The sequence below is a fragment of the Neofelis nebulosa genome, chromosome 10 (genome assembly GCF_028018385.1).
Source record: "Neofelis nebulosa isolate mNeoNeb1 chromosome 10, mNeoNeb1.pri, whole genome shotgun sequence".
Lineage (NCBI taxonomy): Eukaryota > Metazoa > Chordata > Mammalia > Carnivora > Felidae > Neofelis > Neofelis nebulosa.
In genome coordinates, this window is record NC_080791.1 from 77,757,441 (window position 1) to 77,780,083 (window position 22,643).

At 40.9% G+C, this 22,643-nt stretch overlaps 1 protein-coding gene across 2 annotated transcripts in view; it reads left to right on the forward strand.

The window, feature by feature from the left end:
* Nucleotides 1-660: 660 nt before the first annotated feature.
* The window catches only part of SLC17A6 (solute carrier family 17 member 6), a 41,100-nt gene continuing 19,117 nt past the window's right edge, over nucleotides 661-22,643 (forward strand). The window contains exons 1-3 of one of the 2 annotated variants that reach the window (XM_058688472.1): nucleotides 661-1,664; nucleotides 4,423-4,675; nucleotides 6,226-6,344. In XM_058688472.1, coding sequence (XP_058544455.1) covers nucleotides 1,579-1,664; nucleotides 4,423-4,675; nucleotides 6,226-6,344 — 458 coding nt within the window. In that variant the 5' untranslated portion in view covers nucleotides 661-1,578. Of the gene's footprint in view, nucleotides 1,665-3,939; nucleotides 4,025-4,422; nucleotides 4,676-6,225; nucleotides 6,345-22,643 lie in introns of those variants that run through there. The other variant, XM_058688473.1, reaches the window with a different exon arrangement.

A 22,643-nucleotide genomic window follows, 5' to 3' on the forward strand; every position in this document is an offset into this window, starting at 1 on the left:
ATAATTCTGTTTTAGGGGAAGATGGTACAAGGAAAAAAATCACATTTTAAAGAAATGTAAGCAATTTCAAATAAATCATGAAAATATTAATGATAATTTGTTGACAAACACAAGATACAGCCACAAATTTTGTCAGTATATTGATATTTCCATCGTGTGCTGCAAATTAGTTAAGCAAAGAATCAAAAAAATTCCAAGGAATTTATATTAAACTGCCTATATTTTATTTAACCAAGGGCAATGAGGTTGCAGCTTGTCTTTTCTTTCTTTCTCTCCCCTCCTCCTTCCCTTTCTGCTTTCCTCCTCTCTTTTTCTTTCCTTTCTTTTCTTTCTGTTTTTCTTTCTCTTTTCCTTCCTTCTTTCCTTCCTTCTTTCCTTCCTTCTTCCCTTCTTATCAGGAATTAAAACAAAACACAACACATGAACAATGTAATTATGCATTCTGTGTGCATATGTTTTATATCCAAGAGAGCCCAAATGCCCCAGAATTCCACAAACATAAATGAAACATGTACTCTTCCTTCCCTGCAACATTGTCAGAGCTGGCGGTAGTGTGCTGGGCAAAACGTAGGAAACTAGAAGTAACTTGTCAATTTTTAATTAAGTCTTCCTCCCTTGAAGAGTCAAATGCACCATTCTCCCTGCAAACTCTGGAGATGATGACATATTTCCACTTGGTTCCCATAGCATCCATTCCTGAAGATCCCCAGAATGGTCTTTGGTCAGGGCGACCACCCAGCTTCCCAAGAAAGTTGGCAACCTGGCCAGCCAAAAGCAGCTTTCCCTTTTCCGGAAACTTACTCTGTCCGTGGTGCTGAACAATTCTGCCGAGACGCGCCCTGAGGAGCGCTGTCAGCCGCGCTGAAAAAATCTTCCCTGACGCTGCCCAAATCAGAACTGTGTATCTGTTATTTACTCACGTCCTCAAAGAGCAGCAAGCTTTCTCCATCTTAATTCGACACTACCGCAGAGCAGAGTTGCGCCGGCGTGATAGGAGGAGATCATAGGCAAGGAGGAAAAACTAACATCAGCATTGCTCACCTGAGACCTCAGATGCTCCCATGAGTTTGGAAGTGCTCTGCTCCCTACAGCAAAGACACCATTAAAAAAAATACTATTCTTCTGACTTTGCTTTTACACAAAGGTTCTGTGGTATTTCCGCCTTTCGTTTAAAAGCCAGAAGATTTGGCAGCAATAAGGTTTTCAAAATCGGGAATTTGCATTGTTTTTCAGTGGACTGACTTCCAGGACAAGGACTCATCTGCACCCGCCCAAATACCATGGCACTGCGTGCGCCCTTTGCCACCGGATCCTCCCCTTCCAATGAGACTTTCTGATTGTGTCTACCAACTCTCCTATTAGGAAACCCGTGGGTTGCATGCAGCTATTCTGTTGTATTCTCTTTCTCACTCCCTCCCCTCTCTCACTCACACTCTTGCTGGAGGCACACCAATACCGTTCTGCTGAGAAGAAAAAGCCCACAACTACCTTAAGCGATTAAGACAATATGCGCAACTCTCGCCTTTCATAGCGATCACTATACAAATCTGGCAAGAGCCAACACCAGTCTTTGCAAGAATGGAGTCGGTAAAACAAAGGATTTTGACCCCAGGAAAAGAGGGGCTAAAGAATTTTGCTGGAAAATCCCTTGGCCAGATCTACAGGTAAGAGAAACCCATATTTGCCTGGGCAAACCCATATTTGCCTGGGGCTCAGCATGAAAAAATCTGCAGGGCTATTTCCGTAAACCCTGCTTGCTTTGAGAGGTTGTAATATGATCGGAAAGTCTTTTTTTGTTGGTTGCTGCTATTGCTCAAGCAGGGCTGCTCTGGAAACCTGCTTATTAATTCAGGAATGTTGCACTAAATGAACCTGTGTGCTGTGTGTGTGTGTGTGTGTGGTTTTTGTTTTGGTACCTGCAGATTCTCATCCTTTCCTACCCGGGATTTACCCTCTTTACAATTGAGAAATGACCAGCACCTGTTCAAAGAATCTTTCTTTCGGTGCTCATAGTGACAACAAATTCCTTTAATGCAGACACATGAATTTAGAAAATACAACCCTCAAAGAAATCAACCAAGAAATTCCAAAGAGTAATGGCAGAAAGAAATTTAGACCTCAGCTTTAAAACAACTCAAGTAGATAACCTCCCAGTGGAATCTTCCTTCTGTGCTGAAGGAGGAAGAATCAAAATATATCAATAATTAATAGCTGAAGCATTTCCTCTATCCAAATCCAAAACAATATATATGTGCTTTAATTATTTGACTTTTCTGAGAAGTCTATGTCTTGCATGGCAAATGTCAGTGTTTATAAGAAAAAGCATAATGACTTTGAAAGTACTGGCAATGATTTAATTTTTTATCGTCCCTGTAGTCAATGTACTAATTATGCTGAAAATTTTACAACTTTAAATTATTTTAAGAATATTATATGAGTACACTTTCCTTAATAATATGAGCAAAATCAATAAGAGAGGGCAGAAACAGCAGGATAAACGATTCCAAGAGAGCGCTAATTTTCACATTTGGGAAAATGAAGCCCTTAGAAGTGTAGAGAAGATGTACACAAAATGACCAATGCACTTCCTGATTTTCCAAATCTCTTTGGATCTGGTGGGCTTCATGTAGGCACCCCATCATGCACCTATGCGGCAATAGATACCGCAAGGGCCCTGCAGTCCCGCAGCTGCCCTGGAAAAAAGCTCTTCTTTCCCAGCTCAATTGCCATCAGGTGGGGAGTTCAGGTGCATAGTCCAACTTTGCATATAACAGCCTAGGAAGCCAATGTAAAAAAAAAAAAAAATTGAAAAGAAAAGAAAGAAAGAAAGAAATCACATTAGTTGAATTTTTTCTCCCAGAATAAATTGCCATGTGTTCTGACTTTGGGATTGAACTTTAAAAATACGAATTAACATAGCTGCAAAAAACCTTTATGACTTATTCCCCAGGTGGTATTTTGTAAAATTTGGAAGTCTGACTTTTTTTTTTTTTTCTGGTAGCCTCAAATTGTTTGGCAGTCAGCTCCCAACCTGTGCATTCTTGGAATTGATCTTAAAATTTCATTTGCTTTACTCCCATGTATGAAAATAATTGTGCGTGAATATATCACTTAAAAGGGCACACAGAAAAATGAACTATACAGTGGATTGAAAAACATCTGCAAACTGTAAACGGAGAGGTTCTTTGTTTAAATATCGAAGTATCCATCCCAAGAGTCCACAGTAATTGTACTGTTCACATTCATTCTCTCTCTCTCTTTTTAATAGACATTTCACAGATATATCGTGGACTAGCATAACAGCCTCAGCTTTTAGCAAAACCATTCCATCACTCCCCATTCCCCTTCTCCCTTCCTCCTCCCCTCAAGGACGAAAACCTTAAAGGAACTGAATTTTAAGGGTGAAATCTTGTGAAATACTGTGCAGATTAAAAAACACAAAACAAAGCAAAAATTTGAGATCTACTGTGGTGTGGGACATCTTACCAGAGTTGATTTGGGGCACGTCTGTGTATCTGGAAGTCGCATTTTACGTCTTTGGAAATGTGCCCAAGCCATTTTTCGGTGTTTGTAACCGAGATAGTAATGACGCAAGATTGTGAATAATTAATTATTCATGTTCTGGCAGTAGGAAGCTTAGGTGTCGGCCATATGCTGCGGAGGCCTTTGTTTCAAACTCGAGTAACAAGGAGAAGAAAGTAAGATGTGTAACGGGAGAGTAAACGGTGAACAGGCACCCTGGGACTGGAGGAATGGGCAATAGAATGCGTGCGTGACACTCTCAGAGAGCGCTCACAAGACCTTCTCGGCGTGGGCGCCGGTCAGGAGCGGCCTTAGTCCCTGGGGGTCCCCGCGCTCAGCTAGGAGGCAGGATCGCGTGTCTTTAACCCAGAAGGTTCAACTTAGCTGTGAAGGAAGGGGTAGCGCGGGTGCAGGTCTGAGCTGGGCTGGCCTGCAGAGCACCGGCCCTCGGGAAGCTAGTGGCTGGATAAAACCAACCATCGCCGGGGGTAAAGCACTGCAGGTGGGAGAAGTCTACACGGTTGCTGACGAGGCGCCGCTCCAGTAATCCACTCCCTCCCAAACCACAGACCCTCGGAGAAAGTTAGGCCCCAATTGCCCGTGTCTGTTAATCCAACCCGCTGCGGGGTGGATCCCGAGGGAATGCGGGCTGGGTGCCACGGGCCAGACGGCATTAAAGTTGAAGAGATGCTGCGGCAGGGAGGGGGGCTAGCTGGAGGCTGGAGAGCCGGGGAGGTCCGGAAGCCTGGTGGCGCCCTAGCACCCTAACTCCTGAAGGAGTCGAACGAGGCAGCGCCCCTCCCCGCCCCCAGCCCTGACGGGTCCTGGGAACTGGGATGGGTCGGCGTCGGGGGTGCCTAACCCGCCGCGTCCTTGCCTTTCCCCCGCTCTGCCACGCAGGGTGCTGGAGAAGAAGCAAGACACTGGGGAGACCATCGAGCTGACGGAGGATGGGAAGCCCCTGGAGGTGCCCGAGAAAAAGGCTCCACTGTGCGATTGCACCTGCTTCGGCCTGCCGCGCCGCTACATCATCGCCATCATGAGCGGCCTGGGCTTCTGCATCTCCTTCGGCATCCGCTGCAACCTGGGCGTGGCCATCGTGGACATGGTCAACAACAGCACTATCCACCGAGGGGGCAAGGTCATCAAGGAGGTGGGCAGCCGCTGGCCGTGTGGGTTCGCAAAGCCGCCTCACCTATTTGAGCTCCATCCCCCCCCCCCCCCCCCCCCATGAAAGAGGAAGGCCTGAATGCTCGCCAGCCCCCTGCTAGCGGTGCGCTTCTAGAATAGGAATAGACCGCGATAGCCCTTAAGGCCTCCCTTTTCGCTTCCGCTCTCTGGGCCTTCCTTTTCTCACCTGCAAAGTGGAAAATAGCATGTAGCTCACTAGCTTCTTGTCAAGAGTGACTCCATACCAGAAGTTGGTGCTTACTAATGTACGCTAAATTTAAATCGAAATATTTTTCTTTCACTCGGAAGAAGGAGTAAGGCAGCATATCAGTGATAATGTCTCCCTGATTTCCTCCAATTCCTGCCAAACAGTCTTAATAATAAAAATGAAACAAAACCGAAATCAGATCAACTGTGAGCATATGGGCAGTTTCCACCGAAGGGCCTTTAGGAGTTGTCCACTTAACTGGTGGAGAGAAAAGCCAAGCTCAGCAGTGCCTTGAAGTCACCGGTCATCCAGTCCGGTAATCTCCTGAAGGGTGTGTTGGGGTGATGGGTAGGGAGAGGAAGGTCAATGTCAAAGTCACTGAAACCTGTGGGTCTAGACGTCCAGTTCAGGGATCTGAGCGACCATTAACAAGGCAGAGCCGGGGTAGTGGGGAGAGAAATTCGGGAACTCACTGTGGATGCGAAGCTGTGAGTGCCGCTGGTCCCCGGGTATTCCCAGAGACCCCGCAAAGCAGATTTAGTTTCAAAATACTACTCAAAGAGACGAAAAGGATCCTCTATTCCTCAGGAGGTATAAGCCCTCCTCTGCCTTTCCGAAGCAGATACTTAAAGGTTCACCCAGGCTGGCGAGGGCGGAGTTAGGCCTTGACCTTCACACACACCCCTCTCCAGCTTTTCTGACCACCCCTGAGGAAATCCTCCTCTCCACTGACCACCCCCACCCATTCCCCAGGCTACTCCAAATCTTGCCCGCCTACGCCCATCCCCATTTTGCCTGGAGGATCCTTTCCTCTAGCTCCTCCGACCTCCTCACCTTCCATCCCAAATCCCCCACCTTCCTTCCTCAGAATTTCCCTGGTTGGATTTCATTCTGGAAGAGACCCCACTACTGCTTTAGTACTGGCTGGCATCGGTTAAACGGACCCCGGTCAGGGGTCTCTGTCCCCAGCCAGCAAATGGAATCTCTTCCTGAGGAGTTCTAATTTTCAAAACTGGAGCCCGGAGGACTCCTCATTCATCGAGGTGATCAGATCTGGCTGACAGTAGTTGGGGAGCAAAGCCAGGGCGTCCAGCTTCGCCATTAACTGCAATACATTTCAAACGAACAGTTTTTCAGTTAAAAGAAGCATTTCTTCTCCATAAGAAGGTATAGATTCAATTTTGTTAGAAAACGAAAATTCAGCCATCTCCAACCCCAGAATGCAGGGAGCACCCGGGGGATTGAGGGCTCCTGAGCGTGAGTCTGCAGCCCAAACACTGACTCTCCTCTTTCCCTCCACCCCGTTTCCCCTGTACCCCCCATAGAAGGCCAAATTCAACTGGGACCCAGAAACCGTGGGGATGATCCACGGTTCCTTCTTTTGGGGCTACATCATCACCCAGATTCCGGGCGGCTACATCGCGTCTCGGCTGGCAGCCAACAGGTAACGCGTCCCCAGGGCGGGGGATAATGGGGCTTGTACCCTCACAAGGGGCATCAGAGGCTGGGGGCAGGGACCACAGCCCCGCGGGGACTGGAACTCTTGGGCGAGGTCTTCTGGTCCGCTGGCACCCCATCTCTCCGGGCTGGAACTGTTCGTGCCTCGTTCCAGAATTAGGCACCCAAGAGGATTGGGGATCGCCAGGCAGGGCCCTAGTTGCCGCTTTATCTCTGCCTTGGCTGAGCCAGCTTTTCGCCAAATGGTTTACGTGCCTTAAGGCCTGTAAGAGCTGAGGCCAGGCGGGGTGTGGCCGGGCCGGGACTGAGCGGCTGGGTGCACAAAGGCGAGTGTGTTGGGGGGCGTCACGTGCTGCGCTCTCGTCAGGGCGTCCCTCGGGTGCCCCGGCTCCCTGTGGTGCTGACCTCCCGGCAGGGCGAATCGAACGCCGTGCCACCGAGCCCGCCCAGATGGTGCTCTGGGTCTGAAGGATTTGTTTCTATGGAGGCAGGCGGGATTTCAGGCGCCGGGGGTGCGATTCCACCTGTTAATGAGCTCCAGCGAACAGGGGCGGGGGTGGGGAGGGCGCTCAGCTGAGTCCCGCGGCCTCCAGCAATGCAGCGGTGGCTGCAGTCGAGCTCCTAGCACCAGCTCTGGGAATGCCGTCGGGGTCAGCTGCAGAGACACCCCAAAATATGGGGCATAAGGACTGATAAGGTTTGGGATACCAAGGAGCACAGCCTGGCCACTGGAGGGTGAAAGGCAGGTTTATTTGTTTCCTTGTGTATATTAATTAAGATGAATAAAACCAAGTGCTCCCTAAGTCTGAATTGGAAAACTGACAACGCAAGCACTCACGTTTTCAGGTATTGCTTCGTCGAGACTCCAAGTAAAGACTTCCGGTCTTTCTTCAGACCTTGTATCTATGACTTCACCTTTCTCCCTCCCCTCCAAACTCAGATTTTCTGAGGAAGAAATCTTGAACGGGGCACGTCTCCAGTCTTGATCTCTTCTTTGCTTTTGTAAACTGGTCCCTCCTCATTTCTCAGTAAAATCTCCCACGCCTCTTCTAGTGGCTTTTGTCACCTCCAGTTCCATTCACCAGCTGTGACTTCCTGCCCAAGACTTTTCAGTCTGCTCCAGAGCCTAGGGAAGAATTCTTGGAAATTTATTTTAGGTTTAACAATCCTTGGACCAGAATTTTTGAACATTTTTTCACACTGTCAAAAGAAGAGGGCAAAAGATTAGGAATAGTACCTTTTGAATATCATCTTTACCTTGACACCACGATGGTTAGTACTCAGACCCAACAGGAGACAAACCAGTCTTTTAAAAAAGGGATCAGTGTAAAATTAAAATCATTAACTATTTACAAAACCCAATTCTATAGATGAGATAAATCGAATTGAAGAAAATATGTCATTAAATAGTACTGGTAATGTAGTAATGATCATGTTACATTTTTGGCTTTCGTATCCCTAATGTATAATGTCTTAAATCTTTTTTCCCCTAAAATTTTTTTTAAAACAATATAAACTTCCCAGAAAGATAATCCAAACATACATATATAAGTATTTTCACTTCAGGGGAAAAACAACCGAAAATTCACACACACACACACATACACACAAATGATACAGCAAACTCAATGTAATGTGAAGTGAAACTATATTATGACTGTGCCTTTAAGTTTTTTTTAGAGTCAAAACCTTCAGCTTGCCAATTGTTAAAATGCTAACATTTTCCTGCCAGGAAAAAACACCAGGGATGCCCCAGCTTTCCCTCTTTGTAACACTGGGAGGTCAGTAAACATGTTTTTCTGGTTAACAAAACAAAACAAAACAAAACAAAACAAAAAACAAAAAAACAAAAAAACAAGCTCATTGCTATCATTTGTGTTATGTTTATTAAAGACTAATGCTAACGCAGGTTCTAATTGACTTGGTAGATTTTCCTTAAAGGAAACAATAGTGAACTTTAGAAGTCCTATTTGGATCTGAAATGGATATTCAAGGAAGGGAAACTTAATATTTTCAATGTCTTATGTCCTCCAAGACTGAGAAAACGAAGTTAAAATTTATTGTAAAATACTACAAACGTATGGAAAATATAGAGTAACTTCCTTATCAGATCTTAGGATTTTGACATATTTGCTTCATTTAAAAAATATAACAAAACATTACAAATACAGTGGAAATTTTCTGTGAGAACAGGTCTAAAAGATATATAACATTTTCTTTTCTGATGAGAAAACTACTGTATAATAGGTAATGAAAATATATAAAAAATAAGATGTAATAAAAATCATAAATAATTTAATCACACCGAGACCCTATTGTTAATATGGTGGTAAATGTCCACATAGTCCTATATATGCTACATGGAATTTTATTTTGGAAAAAATTTTTTTAAACATAAAATCTGAAAGACTTTTATAATTGTTTTGAAAGATGTACATTTCCTATGATGTTACCTTTTCAAAAACAGTAAAAACAACCCAGCAAGACCAGTTTTCCACCTACAGATATCATGTGCCCATTCAAATAAGCCTCTCCCTATAGATCATCTAATAGTAGAACAAGATTTCCCTTGGGGGGGTGGGTACGGGGATAGAGTCCTGTCTGTCTGTTTGTCATCACAGTCATGGGCAGGACTAGAGTAGAGGAACTGAGGTATGTGGAGACTGCTCCTCTAGAGAGAAGAGCTCCTGGCTACGCCCCCTGGCAAATTTCTCAATGAAAAACCCACAGCAGTGATTTTGCCCCTCCATTTTGTGCTTTAAACAAAAGCAGCAACACCCTTGGTCAGAATACAGATACTTGGTCCCTTTCTGGTCAAATTTCAAGTATTCCTGTTTTCCTCCTCATTGAGAGACAAAGCCAGGGGAGTCAAGGGGAGAGAAAGGACTCTTGCATCATTTTTTCCTTTGTCTTTGTCTTAAAGGGCTATTGCACATTGTGGACAGGAAAATTTGGTCACCTCCATGGAGGGCTTTGGGGTGAGGAAGCCAAGGAGGAATCCTTACAAAATCTGTGGTGTTTTTAGATGAGAACATACTTACTACACGGATAAAAATGCATCGGGGACAAATTCATTTTACCTTTAAACAGTCCAAGACATGGTCTTGCAGTAATCCGGATAATTACAAATGTGGAATTGCTAAGGGTTATTTTTTATCTTGCATATATGGACTGGTGAGGAACCTAGTCAAGTACTTAACAGGAGAAACAACAGAATTTTGACCAAAGACATAACCAAAGATGGCCAGATTTACCAAAGAATATTTGGTCAACGTTATGTTTTTCATGGCCGATATTGTCTTCACAAAGGCTATCCTTTCTGTCTAGGGACAATACTATTTAAACCTATTTAAAAATTTACCCTCTCCTGCTCCTGTCCTCTTGATCTTCCAATGCTGATTTGATTCTTTACAGAGCATTTATTGCCAGCGGTCATACAGGTATTTTACTTATCTGTTTTCTCCATTAAAATGTAAGCTCCATGACAGCAGGCTGTTGTGTCCATGTAGTTCTTCCTGCTATATCCCTAGCATTTCAAAAGTGCCTGGCCCATGACAGACACTTTTTGAATAAAAGTGTTTGGGATTAAAAAAATTTTTAAAGGCAGTATGGTATAGTGGTTAAGACACAGGTTCTAAGCACAAACCATGTGGGTTTAGACTCCTGAATGTACTATTTAATAACTGAATGACATAAAACATTATTCAACAACTCTGAGCTTCAGCTTATATTTCTGTAAAAGGGGATTAATCAAACTACTTACCTGATATGAGTATCATGACCGCTAAGTAAGAGAATCCGTGTAATGTTCTTAGAAGTGCCTGGCCCGCGGTAATTGTTGGCTGTTACCATTTATTATTAATAACGTCCTGACTTCAGAAGAAAATGAAAGAATAAATAATGTCTTATGGCCATTCAGTATTACTCGTGTTTAAATCTGTCTTAAGCACCTTTAAAATTATTTTTCCATACACATTATTTACAGCTAAAATTATTGTTCACTGAAAATGCCTTACATCTCATTTGAAGGACTCTCTTAAAAGAGCTTTTCGGCCAATGGTATAGACAGTGCTAGTAATTCAGCGCATTCAGTCTTTGAATTCTAGTCAGGCATTATAAATACACTTAGAGAAATCCATTTAAGTTTGAGAGTAGACTTCTCTGTTGATAGTTGCAATTTATTTCCCCCTACGCCTATCCTTTATTTAAATAGTGTCTGATTCTGGTGCAACACTGTCTTTTCAGGTATTTCCTGGGTTTCTCGCCTAACTTTTGCTAAGGAAAAAAAAAAGCTCTTTATTTGAATTAAGAGATTGAACAGTGGACTTCGGCTAACAGAAAGAGCCCATAGTAAAGCGGAATAAGGGTCATCTAATCCAATCTTCTCATTTAGAGACCAGGAAAGGAAACAGAGAATCAGGGATCACAAGATCACCAAGAGTTTGGGACTAAAACTCAGGTGTCCAGGAATGCATGATCTCAGTCTATCTTTACACTGAAATTTAACATCTCTGCCTGATACCTTGTGCTTCACCACAAAGTTCACTTTCAGCAGCAAGCTGAGCCATCTGCTCTCTCAGTGAGTGCCTACAATCTATAATGCCCCAAATCCAAGACAGAAATCCAAGAATTAGAAGTCTTTAGCAAGCCCAAGGGATCCTTAGATTTTGGTGGTAGGAAAAACATACTGTATTTGTGTGTGTGTGTGTGTGTGTGTGTGTGTGTGTGTGTGTGTGTATGGATGGATTCCCGAATCCATATGAATGATTCTGTTCTTTTCTTTGCAAAAGACAAAACCCAAACTTGGTAACGACTTAAACAAATGACTTGTGATTGTCTATAGGAGAAAGCAGTATTTAGAACTTTTTCTCCCTACCTAGCCCTTTGGCAGTGTGGGCTCCTGCAAGATTATAGAGGTTTGAGCATGACTGGGGGTGGGGGGAGGGGTGGGGTACTTTAGACCTTTTGTCTGCAAAAAAGAAGGGATTTTTCCTTGGGATTTTGACTGATACAACTTAATTCATACCAAAAGAGAGAGTGGTTTATACTGAAAAAAATCTACAAATTCAAATGCATGGATTTTAAAACTGTTACCTAATGTTGAAGTTGCAATTATAAAAATGAAATCTGGTATACTTTAGGTAAATATTCTGACTGGCCTGATTCTGAAAAATTCTCATGTGGGAGGGATTTTCAGAAAAAGAGGAGTGAAGATATTTTAAACTCAACATCTTCATGTTTTAAGCCCAGAAAGGAACAATTTACAGGTGTTATTCTTTTTCTTTCACAGAAATAAAACACTGAACATGTACTTTATTTACTGGAATAAGCATTGGAAATGAATTCGTAAGCATCATTACCAAGCACATACACAAACGTTCTCTGTCTACCTATCATCCATCACCATTTTTTCTTCTCTACTTACCTGTCCATTGCTACCTCTATTGCAAGCAGGGGTTCATGAACCCTTCCAGTGAGAAACATTTGCAAATTCCTTTTGTGTAAGAAAATAATTCAGACTATGAACATAAAGCTGCTGCAAGAAACCACCATCCTACTGCGGTGGAAATGGTTTACCATCATCCAGTCTTTTAGGGCCAGAGGTGACTCTATTTCACTCATTTAGCAGCCTATCAAGCATCTCGCCACCTTCCTATTGTGGGTTCTCTAGGTTATGTGTCTGGGACAACGCGGAAGAGACCTTCCTTTTTCTGACAAAAGAAAATACCCTTTGCACAAGACAAATAGACGGATTGAGAGGGGGAGGGGTCCCTAAGGGCTTGCACGTGGTTTGCTGGCTTGAGCTTCTCTTTCCTTCTATTCTCTCCTCTCACCCTTTCTAGCTCTGGCTTCCCCTGCGGCTGCCACATGCAACCTACTGCAGTGCAGAGGCAGCCTCTAGAGGGGAGGGACGTGATTTTGAGGGAAGAGAGAGTCAGGTGGGCAGCTGGTAGAATGATTCTCCCGCTGCCATATGCCACTGTTGGGGCTGTCTCATTTCTCTGTCATGAGTGATGAAGTCATTTTTACAACTTAATGATGTACCAAGGGACCCAGAGGGCTGGCTTGTGCTTGTGTATTCCTTTTTAAATATGGGACCGGGGCATCAGATGTGACAAAGGGAGGCGCCTGAGCCCTGATTTGATTATATTAAATAGATTAAACAGCCTGAATCAGTCTATTCTTACAGACCCTCTAGGAAAGGATTAGTGCCACACCTGGGGTGAGGAACACTAGTTCCCTGTTAAGGGACAAGCCACTGCCCAAATGGAAATGGATTGATTGATTCCGGGAAAATGGATAGCATCTGTAGGAGTGACAGGTCACCAGTGTTCCTGTCATCTCTTCCAGGAAAATCCTTGTGGGGTGGGCTTGGTAGGTGAGGGTGTTTGTGGCTGGGGGGCAGAGAGAATAATATGACTGAGGATTTCACAGCTAACTCACTCTGGACCACACTGAATGTTAATCATCAGACAGCAGGTGATGCACGTTTTCAGCAAATGCATTTGCTTTTCCAAACATTTCTGTATCGGGGTACTATATGCTTTTCAATTTGGGGAATCTGTTTAGTAATGCAGAGCCTCCTACCACACATACATACACACATGTATGTGCTCACAGGTGCACACACATGTATGCACACACACCAGTGTTCTTAAAATTATTCTGTGTAAGAGAATATGATCATTTCACACTGGAAGACAAAGAAGTATGTGTGTGTGTGTGTGTGTGTGTGTGTGTGTGTGTGTGTGTGTGTTGTAACAAGTAGAGGAAAAACAAGTAGAAATTAGGTTTTAACTTGAAAATAGGCAAATTAAATTCATTTTAGTGTGTCATTTGCTGCAGGGGAAATCGTGAGGAAAACAACAATTTTAAGTAGCTTTCAAGTAGTTTATCATTTTTAAAAGCAATCTTTTTTTTTAATGTTTATTTATTTTTGAAAGAGAGAGACAGAGAGAGAGGCAGAGCACGAGTGGGGGAGGAGCAGAGAGAGAGGGAGACACAGAATGCCAAACAGGCTCCAGGCTCTGAGCTGTCAGCACAGAGCCCAATGCGGGGCTCCAACTCACAAACCATGAGATCATGACCTGAGCTGAAGCTGGACGCTCAACCGACTGAGCTACCCAGACACCCCTAAAAACAATCTTAATAAGCAAATGGCCCTTATTTTATTTCACAGAGGTTATAAAGATGTTCTGTGAGAAATGGAGAGCACCCATCCGTTTCTAATCCTGTTCTTAAGGCATTGAAATGTTCAGATTTTTCATTTCTTTGCCTTTTTTTTCTTGGCCCAGTTACTGACACCCATCTCTGACTTATATTCACACTTGAGTGGGTTTTTCAGGTAGGACTTTAACTGTCCATTATAAGGAGAAGGACTTTAGGCAAAATGAAATATGCTAGTTGAGATTCAGCCTACTGTTTGGAATTGAAAGTTCGGCAATACTTATCTACTTAATAACTCTATGGCTTGATTATTTGTTAAGTGAAATAAATGGTTTCGTTTGTTGCAGAAAATTTTTTTGTAATTTGCCAGAATTTTCAATGATGATTTAGTTTTTAGGTGTAGTACTGACATGAATATATTGCCTGAGATATATATTGATACAGATACTACGTGATATTCTATAGAACCTAGATTTATAATTCAGAAAGTAAAATAATATATTAAACATGGAAAGTGTTTATTTGGGGAAATTTATTTCTATAAATTGTTTTTTTGATGTGAAGTATAATATTTATTTGCCTATACATTATTCACCTTTACTTGGAATAAGTGGTGCATCAGACCTTAAGTGAATTTCTTGACTGACATGGATTATAAAGCAAACAACAAAACAAAACAAACCTGACAATATAAATCAGAAGTCAGCTTACTTTTACAAATGTGTAATTGGTTACCTATATTGAATAGAGTCTTACATTTCTATTCTATAATCGCCATTCCTTAAAACATTCTCAAATAAACTACATTACTATTTGATGTCATTAAATTTAGCACTTAACCTATTGAGAAACATTGAAAATGTCCCTGAAAAAACCCACAATGAAATTTCAAAAGACAAAAAAAAATTGTAAAAATGAACCTGGAAAGCAGCATAGGCCTACTGAGGTCAAGCAGTAACACGATTGCTTAATTTATATGATGGAGTAGAGGACAGCCTTCTCCTTCCCTGTAAAGAGAGTCTAGAAATCTAGCTTTTAGAATAATGTGGGGAAAAATAAAACCAGCCCAACTGAAAGGAAATATGGAAGAGACACTCTAACCATGTACAATGGACAGGCCTGAGTGAATATCAGAAAAGCTTTTCCATCAATGTGAAGTAGATCATTCAGGGATAAAGTTTCAACCTCTCCCTAAATAGTACATTTGTATTGCGGTAGGAAGAGAGAGGATATGAGTTATTAATTGTTTTTTGTAATTGCCTTAGTTCCCCATTTCAGGAGGCAGATGAAATTGAAATTGAATAGAATACTAAATACATGTGTCACTAAACTTTTTATATACATGATCTTTCTTCCTCATAGAGACTCTGGAAGGCAGACATTCTTAACACTTGTTTTACTGGTGAGAGAACTGAACACAGTATAGCTATTATTTCCTCAAATATTACTAGCTGGTAAGAGGAAGAGCTGGGGTATCAACCCCAGTATGTCTAATTTCAAAGGATGTGCTTCTTTTCTAAACACATTTCTCCTGTTAAACACCTTTGCCGTGTGTTCCTTAAAACATTTTTTTAACAGTGTCTTAAAAAATTTCACTGTATTACTTAGTGCTGGGCTAGGTCCATAGGAAAGAACATGGCTGTGGAATAATTTAAAGCTTTTTTTTTTTTTTTTTTTTTTTTTTTTTTTTTTTGCATGAGTTTGGTTTTTACACAAGTCTTCTAATCAGAGGGTAAATCTGGAAAGCCTATTATGGTGGAAACTGCTTTCAGGGCAGCAGTACTATGAGATGCAATTATGTGTCAAAGTTGAAACCAGTGCTAGAGATCATGAAACTCACATGAGTATTACGTGTATAGATTTCCTTCTGTTGAGATACCAAAAATATATTCAATGCTTATGTTTGTTCTCGGAACATCAAGCCAAACAAACCAATGATTATCAAGCACCATACAATATACACAACTATATTAAATATTGAAAAATGGTAGGATTCTTCAAGAGGACAATATGTCATCTCTGAAACATCACCATCTAATTTAGTTATGAAAGCAGAGCTTTAGAAAGAGTGGTTTCAAAGGCTGATGAGGATGCTGTAATAAACAAAGTATAATGGCAGTTGGTTTCAGGAGATTCTACAGTGTCGTTTAGAAGACTTAAGGATGAGGCCAGGCTGGGCCACATACTTGAACTCAGCAACTATCTCAAGTGAGGATTTATCCACAGGAATACTCTAAATGCTAGTCCATAGCTGCCATCCTACAGTTATTCTGTGAGAGTAACTCAGCTTCCTAGGATTATTAAGATACCAAGAACAGCAGTTCATTCCTACTAAAAGCTCAAGAACATACAAATGGTCAATTGATTGAAAAGGATATTGGGATAACAAAGGTTCAAAGAAGAATCTGTTATCACACACATCTCAGGAAGGGAAGTTATCATTGCCTTCTCTTTACAGTCTTTCTACAAAAGTAACTGAATGGTTATTTCTTAAGAGCATGTTATCTACAAAGCATTCTGCTAGCATCATAGGGGTTGAAGAAGTGAGATAAGGACCCTGACTGTGTTCTCCAAGAGACACAAATAATGCAGGGGGTAAGGGAACATGTGATCTCTTGAGTTAAGTCTTATCAAAGCAATCTACAGTGCTTGAGAAATATCTGAGAGGAGATTAGCTGAAAAAAGAGGTGTGTGTGTGTGTGTGTGTGTGTGTGTGTGTGTGTGTTGGGTGGTTACTAGGGATAGGGTGGAGGGATACTAAGACAGGTATAATTCATTTAGACAATGCTGTACATTAAAAAAATGTTTTGTTTCCTGACAGATATTTTAGATGCTCTACTGAGGCACAGACTGAGCGGCTGATGCAGTTCAATCAATTCTGTATGTCTTCAGAAGGGGAGAGGGAATTTTCAGTATATGTCTTCATACACTTTAAGCTGCTAGAATTTCAAGATGACACGGAACAACTCTGGGTCTGTTGTTATAGAAATAATACTATTTAACTAGGGCAAAAACATTCTGGAAAAAAAAGGCAAAGAATAACAATTCTCTGGAAACTCTATTGAATGTTGGGGAAATTCCTGTGTAATGATACATGATATTTATAAACCATACACACGCTATGAACCAGGCACTGTCCCCTTTCATAATTGACTTATCTAATCTCCATGATAGTCCTTTGAAGTGTGAAAACTTATTATTTCCATTTTACAAATGGAAAAAGTAAGGCTTAGAGAATTTAAGTAATAACTTGTCCAAAGTTATAACTAGAAAGAAATTAGAGTTGGAATTTGAAATCACACACCGTAACTGCAGCTTTTATTCTCACTATTATGTTGTGCTGTTTTTATGTCCCCAAGAAAAATATGGCAGCTGCTCAGTCAATTTGGTCAGTGAGGGCAGTCAAAATTAGGCCAGAGAACCTCACTTTTGGTCTTGATCCCACCATCAAATTACAATTTATATTTTGTAAGTGATATCATTTCTATCAGCAGGTGTTTCCATTCCATTCTTGCCACTCCCCTCTATCGTCAAAGGCAACCCCCCCTTTTCTACTTATGTCTACCTCTGTCCATTTTAGGCCTGTACCCCCACCTCTGCCCCAGATGTGTCCTTTTTGTGATGTCTTCGGGAATAGCTAGCATAGTCCTGCTAAACCAAAGATTCTCAAGACAGGAAAAGTAACATCAGCATCACCTGGGAACTAGTTAGAAATGCAAATTCTCAGGACCCGCATATACCTACTGAACCAGAAGCTGTGGCACCCAGCAATCTGTGTTTTAACAAGCCATCTAAGGTGATGATCATGAATGATGAAATCTGAAAATCACTATTTTATACTCTGGAACTTGTATTCCATACTTACTTCTATTTCTTCCATTTCTCTGTTAAAACCTAGACTTTGCTCATAGGAAGACAAAACCCTCTCTAAATAAGTTTCTCAATTTAATGACTTTGGAAAATAGGACAGGAGTAGAATCCTTTTTTCCTCCTCACTGCTGCTATCATCCGTTATTCAGCAAGTTTTTGTCCTTCAAAGTTGTTGTTATTTTATCTGGTGCTGCCAGAACAGTGTAAGTATTAGTTATGCTGCTGTTAGAGTACGTAGAACTTAGCAGTTAAGTATCTAGGATCTACAACCAGACTGAGTAAATATAAACCATAATTCTCCGCTTATATCTATGTGACTGTAGCAAGTTATTTAAATTCACTTGCACGTAGTTATTCTATTGTGAAATAAGGATAGCAGTGGCAGGTTTCTGATATTATTGTTAGCTTAAAATGAGAATCTGGAACAGTGACTGACATACACTAACAATTCAATAACCATTGGCTATTTATTATTATTTCTACTTGACTGACTCACATTTATGGATTTATTATTATGTGCCAGGCACCCTAAGCCTTTTAAGTGCATTATTTTTAGTCTGACAGCAGTCCTATGACATGTAATTTATTAATAGTTCTTTGTACAGATCTTAACACCCCTTAAATGCTTATGATATGCCAGACATTCTTCTGGGTGCTTTACTTGTAATAATACATAGGTTCTGTTAATGTCCCCATTTTGTAGACCAGGAATGAAGCATAGTCAGTTAAGTAAACAGCTCAAGATCACTCAGGTAATAAATGACAGAAATAAACCTCAAACCCAGGCCTTAGAATCTGTGCTCTTGACCATTACACAGCTCTGCCCTTTTTTATAGACAAGGAATCAGACACCCAGAGAAGTTACATAACTTTCCAGTTACATAGTTATTAAATGACAAAGCTGGAGTCTTATAAAAATTTCTGTACCATGTTTATGTCACTATTTCTCCTATCACCATTAGTGACTTTGGCACCTTGCTCCTCTGCAATCCATCACCTTGCCAAAATTTACATGGATCCTGATCACTTTATGTTTCCCTGGCCTTAACAATCCCTTGCCCCTTAATTCTGATCAGCTTTTGTGTTTACTTCACTTTAAGGGCTTGATCATCAATTATCTTCTCTAATCACTCTAAGCTACATTATGTCCAAGATGTCATGGACTTACAGACTCTGCTCTTCCCCTCCTTGTTCAATCTGCATTTCCTCACACCCTCTGTACTAATTCCTTGTTCATAATCTCACCCTTGATGTTCTTACTTCTCTTACTCAGGCTATAGGGTACCACCATGTCCAGCCATTTTAAATAGTTTCTAGTTTCTGATATATAATGAAATCTCTTCCATGTTTTTGAAACTTTGCTGATCCATTTCCTCTTTTTGGAATTTCTCCCTCCTCCTCCACCTTCTTCCTCTTCTTCTTCCTCTCCTTCTCCTTTTCCTTGTCCTTTCTCCCTTCTTCCTTTTTCCTTCTTCCTTCTTCCTTCAACAATTCATCTTCCAAGGCTCAACCTGAGAGTATCCCTACGAAGGGCTTGCTTCTTGGTCACCCCAGCTGACATGGTATTTTCCCTCTTTTGCTTTTCATTTGTACACCTGTTATGAACTTTGGCTTAAGCTGTCTCTTGCTACTTGTCTCGTTCTTTCTCTTACTACACCAAGGGCCATTCTTATATTTTCTCCTGAGTGTGTAGTAGCACCATATTGGTGAAAGAGCATTGCTTTTCATGTCAGAGAGCCCTAGATTCCAATCTCCACTCTACTGCTTGCTTTTACCTTACACAATTCTTGTCTCCATTTTCCTATTTGTAAAATGAGAAGAAAGTGTGACTCAGAGAGGTAAGGATTACATGAATTAATGTAGGTGGAGAGTATAGTAATTGTTTTGTAAGGTTTAGCTTCCTTTTCCTCCTCAGCACAGTACCCTACTCTAAATACAGTCTCACAAAGAATTGGAGTGTGAATGCATAAATGAATGTTGAGTAAAGTGGGTGCTTTAATTTTGGCTGTGTGTAGCACAGGAAGAGAAGGTGTGAAAGCTTCTCATACTGGGCAAGAATTTTGATAGATTTGTAAGTACTTGGATATTGATTTGGATAGCAACTATATAAAATTTTAAAAAGAAGATGAGGTTCTGAAAAGTCTGATGGATTTCATTTTTAAATAGAAAAAAAGTCAATGTGTTTTCATGATCCAATAGCAACTATAATGAAAAAGGGATAGTTAAAAGAATCTGGGAACTTGCAAGTGGGAAGCATTTAAACATGCCACATGATTATATTATTACAAACACTCTTCAGGGTGAGAGTGAGAAGTAAACTTTGAAAATGATCTATTGGTGTTTTATTTCAGGAATAGTAGCGTGAGTTCAAGTAGGTTTGTGAAGATTACTACTTAAATTTACAGTTAGAATCCTGAAACACATTACTGACTACATGTATGCATAATCAGATGAAAACCCTAGTGGTAAAACCTACTGGCTTTGGAATCAGACAGACTAGATTTGAACCAGGGTTCTTCTACTTGGAACTGATTAGTGACTTGTGTAAATGATCTCACTTATCTGAGGCTTAGTTTTGTCATCTCTAAAATGGATATATTAATAATATCCATGTCATTGGGTTGTTAAGTGGCTATGGATTTTATGGCATGTGAAGTGTTAGCCTGGGGTTTAGCAAGGTGAAGAAGCATTTATTAGATTTAGGTCTAACTATAATGGATGCTTAATGAACAGTTCATAATTGATTCAGTTCTACTAGTGGGTGATTTTTTCCCCCAAGGGACATTTTGCAATTTTTGTAGACATTTTTGGTTGCTACAACTTGGGGACAAATGCTACTGCACCTAGTGCATAAAGGCCATGGGTGCTGCTAAACATGACACAATGCACAGACAGTGTCCCACAACAAAGAAGCATCCGTCCTGAAATATCAATAGTGTGGAGGTTGAGAAATCCAGAGCTATAGAATGGGTAAAAGTCATCTCTCCAGACATTTCTAGAGACAGCCATATTTTAAAACACTTCATGGGGCTCCTGAGTGGCTTGGTTGGTTGAGCGTCCAACTTCAGCTCAGGTCATGATCCCATGGTTTGTGGGTTCGAGCCCTGTGTCAGGCTCTGTGCTGACTGCTTGCTCAGAGCCTGGAGGCTGCTTCAGATTCTGTGTCTCCTTCTCTCTCTGTCCCTCCCCCGCTTGCGTTCTGTCTCACTCTGTCTTTCAAAAATAAATAAATGTGAAAAAAACCACTTCAAATGGGGAGAAAGTGATGGTTGAAAGTTATATTCATAAAAAGTAAACTTCATGCATCATACTTTCAAAAAATTATTGGAAAAGAAGACACACATATTAGATAAGCCTGGATATATACCTTATGGTGGTTTTTGTTTGTTTGTTTGTTTGTTTTTTGGCAAACCTTAGCATACAAAATTATCACCTGGATTTCTTATTAAAACACAGATTTTCAGGCTTCACTCCCAGCATAGTCTGATTTGGCAACTCTGGTGTGAAAAATCTGCATTTTTAATAAGCATTTTAATAATCTGCATTTTTAAATCTGCAGCTGGTTCATGGACAACAGTTTGAAAGGATTCTTTTGAAGGGCTGAATGGGGTAAATGCATAACTCATACAAACACCTTCAAAAGTGCCGTCGCATTATGTAGCTCTGGTTCTCATTATCCTTAAAGCCTGCAGCAGGGTCAGTCTCTTTAGTGTGGAGGATAATAAGCAAAGTGAGATACAGCTACAGGATACAGCAGAGTGAGTTTGGCAGGACCTAGACAGCCTACCCACATGACCAAAACTTCAGTGTCTTTTGCCCTTCCTGCCTTCATCCTGTTACACAGGTAAAACATTAATACTTCCAGAACAGTAGAAACATGTGCATCACACTGGCCTTTGGAAACAGGCACCATTTACCACTAGGTCCAGGAAACATGCCCTATACCTTTTCTCTTGCTTCCTATCAGTCTTAAAGGAAGCCTCCAAAATGTCCTGGGGTTTGCACACAGCCACGTTCGGATTGCATTTTTAAGAAAGGTTGAAATTCTTTCAGCTGGAAGGTAATAATCAATGACAATACATTTTAAATCAATTTTTGTACCAATTATGGACTCTTATTTTATAAAGGCAGGTCATTGGAATTTTGCATTTCTTTTCTGAAAAAATAAATCCATGTTTGGCAGAAGTTTAATGTCACTGGATGGGTGGCATTTTAATGAGAGTAATCATTTTTAGAAATAGAAAGTTCCTCTTTTGTGGCAGACATTTAGGAAATAAGTCATTCTTTGACTCAAACCTAAAGATACCTATTCAGCAAACAGCAAAGAGGAAGAATGGAACAGGATATTTACCTCCTGAGAAGCCACTGAGGACAGGCAGATATTAGGTTACATGAAGTAAACAAAAGTATTTGACCTGATCTATGATTCATAGAAAAACAGCTGATCCACTTTAGCCTTTCATAAAGTCATTTCTCAAATTTCAGTAGCTGATTAATAATGACCAAGGTCCCTTTCAGAAACTCTAGGCTTTAACTCTTACACTTAAATGTGCCCCATGGAAGAATCCAAGCTTCTATGAGGCAACAATCTTCAATGAATTCAAGGCTCAGTGGTCGACTTGAGAAAACTTGCACAGGATGCACAAATTAGCTCATTAGAGATAGTGTGTTCCCATACTTCTCTGCAAGAGAATATTTCTAAAGCTACCCAGTTAAGGGAATATCTTTCTTACTTAGTATGAACATTGCGGAAGATATTTTGAAAACAAAGTGGAATTTTTCCTTATAGATAGATGAAGGTGTGAGTACCATAGCTAAAGCAATTCTTTTCTGACGTATTGTGTGTATGCACACAGCTAGAGGTGTGCCTCAGACACTATCCCCACTCACACAAAAAAGAAAGAAAAAAATATGTATTAAGTAATAGTTACTTTCACTATAAATACATGTGCTGCTGGATCCGATCATGAGATTTCTTGGGGTATTTAAAATATAATTCCGTTCATAACCTTTTTTTGTATATGCAGCTTTTAAGAAAGTTGAAAATAGTTGTATAATGTGAGACATAAGCCCATTTAGGCATTTATGATTTTTTTGACAACTTTTCAGTGAATATCTACTATGTGTCAGGCACTGTGCTGTATTGGGGATATAACAGTATACCTGAAAAAAAAATCCTCTTGCCCGTAAGCAGCTGACATCGTAGACTGAGATATAAACCAAAAACATGTACAATGATTTGTCAAAT